General features: G+C 54.2%; 1 protein-coding gene across 1 annotated transcript in view; it reads left to right on the top strand.

Moving 5' to 3' along the window:
• The first annotated feature begins 1894 nt into the window (after positions 1-1894).
• The window catches only part of LOC104394642 (chromosome unknown open reading frame, human C14orf166), a 15776-nt gene continuing 14242 nt past the window's right edge, over positions 1895-3428 (top strand). Inside the window, exon 1 of the mRNA XM_010004264.1 lies at positions 1895-1904. Within this exon, the coding sequence (XP_010002566.1) occupies positions 1895-1904 (10 nt within the window). The remainder of the gene's footprint in view (positions 1905-3428) is intronic.

Genomic DNA, 3428 nt, shown 5'->3' with positions numbered 1-3428 from the left:
TTCCCCCCAGCCATGCTGGGTAGGAGCAGGGGAGCAGCGTGGGAAGCCATGGGGTCACCCCTTCCCAGAGGTGCCTGATACCTGTTTACATGCAGCCTGAGCACCTTGTCAGGCTGGGGAATTATTCCTGGGTCCAGCTCACCTGCTGTCAGCATCCCTGGGGAGACAAGCCACCTTTTTTGGGGTTCCTCTTTGGGTTCATATTCTGGTGGCCGTGGCTTGGCTCTCCTTCCCATCGCTGAACACCTCCTGGCTTTCCCTGCTCATCCGTGCTCCTGGGAAACTTTGGGAATCATAACCTGGGGATCTGCATGCAAAATCAGGTCAGGCAGGGGCTTGGGTGTCAGCAGTGACCCCACTAAACTAGTTCTGAATCAGGTGTCAGCTTCAAAATCCCTGTGGATTCAAGAGTCTTTGGGAACCTCCCGGTGAATCTTTCCAGCCCCTAACAAGTGCATTTTGGTTTTTCTACCTTTTCATACTCTTTTTCTAGTCTTCTACAAAGAAGACCAGTGGTTCTCACACTGGACTCCCAAACTTTTTTTGCCACCTGGGAACGTTTATACGACACGAATAGCCAAGATGGTCCCAGCCCACCCCAACTTTAAACCTCCCTGTGTCCATCTTTTGATTCCAGCTCATGTAGCTTTAGGTCGAAGGACGGATGAAGTCGTTTGCTCAGCCAAGGTCACTCTTGCTGTCCCAAGGCAGACGTGTAAATCCCACCCCTCTGCTCCCCACCCTCCCAGTGGGTTTGTCCTTTTTTAACACTGATTTACAGTCAAGGAGAGCAAAACACAGCCGGTCTGACCCGGGGCTCACACCCCAACCCTTCCCAACCCCTGTCACCAAGTGGTTTGTAAGAATTTTTTTAAACGACTCGCTTCTTTAACAACTTGGATTCTTAATCAATAAACAAAGAGGGGAAGGGAGAGGGGGGGGTGGGAACTGCATGAAGAGTAAAGGGGGGGATCAGGGGGTGGGGAGGGGAATATCCAACTTAACCTAAACTATTCATGGAAGGTGTTTTATGTTGCTGGTCTTGATTTTCTGTTGGTAGTGGTGTTGACATTGCTGTGCTGCCAGGTGTTTCACCCCAGTATTGATATTTACACAGATCTGCCTGTGTTAGCCAAGTAGGAATCACCTGCCAAGACCATTTCCCCCCAACCTCCCCCTCCTCAAAAATAAAAAAATTACCAGTCATCTCCATCCCAGTGCTGTATTTCCAGTGTGGTATCAAATTTTGGGGAGGGGGTGGTTGGAAGGGAAAGGTCGGTGTTGTTATGTAAGAGCATCCCCATCCCACCTGGTCTGTGTACTCGTTGGAAAATAAAGTTTTCCATTTGTTTCAAGCCTTTGGAGATGATGTTCTTGTGCACGTCGTTGGGCCCTGGGGAGGTGGGTTCTCATCCTGGTTGTGGCTGGATCCTGTTTCCAGTGGAATCAGGGGGATCTCCCTGCTGAGGTATTAGGAAGAATCCCTGTGTGCTGAGGGTGGTGAAACGTTGGCCCAGGTTGCCCAGAGAGATGCCCCATCCCTGGAAAAATTCCAGGTCATGTTGGATGGGACTCTGAGCAACCTGATCCATCTGGAGATGCCCCTGCTCACTGCAGGGGGTTGGACTGGATGACTTTTAAGGATCCCTTCCAACCCAAACCATCTGTGATCCAGCCATGGTGGCTCCTCAGGTCACCTCTGGGGCTGGGAGCAAAGTGGCACCACGGGTTTTGCAATGAGCCCATCACTGCTGAGCAGGTATTTCAGCTAAAAGCAAGTGGCCAACGTTGCCCACCCTGGGGACGTGGCAGAGCTGTGCCCTGACATCTCCACACCCTGGCCCAACCATCTGCTCCCCACTGTGTCCATCAGGATAGACCAAAAAGGACCAATATGGGTGTTGGTGAGAAGGAAGGAGCCAAGTCCTGCTCCCACAACCCTCCCCCTGGGTGCTGCTCAGCCATTCCCACACCTCACTGCTTCTCCTCCATTTCCAAGGTTGGCTTGGATTCATCCTCACCTCCCTGGGCTTCCAGCTCCAGCAGCATCTGCTGTGCTGGGGGAGGTGTGGAGCAGCCAGGGAAACCTGAGGGAGATGTTGCTCCCTGCCCATCCTGATGCTGGCACCAGGCCCTGTAGGGCTCGTTAATGGGAATAAACCCCTTTGCACTAATTGCCTTGGTTAGCTGGAAGTTCATCAGATCTACAGGGTGTGGGGGGAGAGGGGAGGGGAGGAGAGGAGAAGGAGAGGAGAAGGAGAGGAGAAGGAGAGGAGAAGGAGAGGAGAAGGAGAGGAGAAGGAGAGGAGAAGGAGAGGAGAAGGAGAGGAGAAGGAGAGGAGAAGGAGAGGAGAAGGAGAGGAGAAGGAGAGGAGAAGGAGAGGAGAAGGAGAGGAGAAGGAGAGGAGAAGGAGAGGAGAAGGATTCCAGTTGGAAGGGCCCCACAACAATCATCTAGTCCAACTGCCTGATCACTGCAGGGCTGACCAAAAGTTGAAGCCACCCCCTCCCTGCAGCTCCTGGGGATGGCTTTGCCCTGTGGGGCTTGCAGAAGGGCTCAGATTCACCAGGGAAGGGGAAGATGCTCAAATCCAGGGTGAAAGGGTTAGGAAAATCCAGGTTAGGAAGGGAAAGGGCTGTCCTGAAGGCAGGAGAGGTGGAGGAAGGGTGGAGAGCCCCATCCTGCCACTGGCACTGGACCATGCTGGCCATATCTGTGCCCCCATACCTAACTGTTGGTCTGTCTTGCTGGGGTGGACAATGTGTGCCCCTGGCCTCACTTAATCCACTGCAGGAACAACCCAGAGTGGGAGAGGAATGGTCATGGTATCATTTGGTCACAGGTTAGTTTGGGTTGCAAGGATGGTTTGGGTTGGGAGGGACCTTAAAGATCACCCAGTCCCACCCCCTGCATGGGCAGGGACACCTCCCACCAGCCCAGGTTGCTCCAAGCCCCATCCAACCTGCCCTTCAACACTGCCAGGGATGGGGCAGCCACAGCTTCCCTGGGCAACCTGGGCCAGGCTCTCACCACCCTCACAGCAAAGAATTTCTTCCTCCTCCCTGCCCTTGTCCCAAGCCCCTCCCCAGCTTTCCTGGAGCCCCTTCAGGCACTGGAAGCTGCTCTAAGGTCTCCCTGGAGCCTTCTCTTCTCCAGGCTGAACACCCCAACTCTCCCAGCCTGTCTCCAGAGCAGAGCTGCTCCAGCCCTGGGATCATCTCTGTGGCCTCCTCTGGACTCTCTTCAACAGCTCCACGTCCTCCCTGTGCTGGAGTGGGGGGACCAGGGTGGTCTCACTCCCAACCCAGGCTCATCTCCTTCCCCAGGCAAAATCCCCCCTGCCAAAAAAATCAAACCAACCTTGAAATGGACAAACCCACCCCAATAAAACCTTCGTCCCACCGACCCAGCACCATCTGGGGGGCAC

The sequence above is a fragment of the Chaetura pelagica genome, unplaced genomic scaffold (genome assembly GCF_000747805.2).
Source record: "Chaetura pelagica isolate M959 unplaced genomic scaffold, ChaPel_1.0 scaffold141, whole genome shotgun sequence".
In the NCBI taxonomy this organism is placed as follows: domain Eukaryota; kingdom Metazoa; phylum Chordata; class Aves; order Apodiformes; family Apodidae; genus Chaetura; species Chaetura pelagica.
The sequence above is the reverse complement of the archived record's forward strand: the minus strand, read 5'-3'. Positions and strand labels throughout refer to the sequence as shown.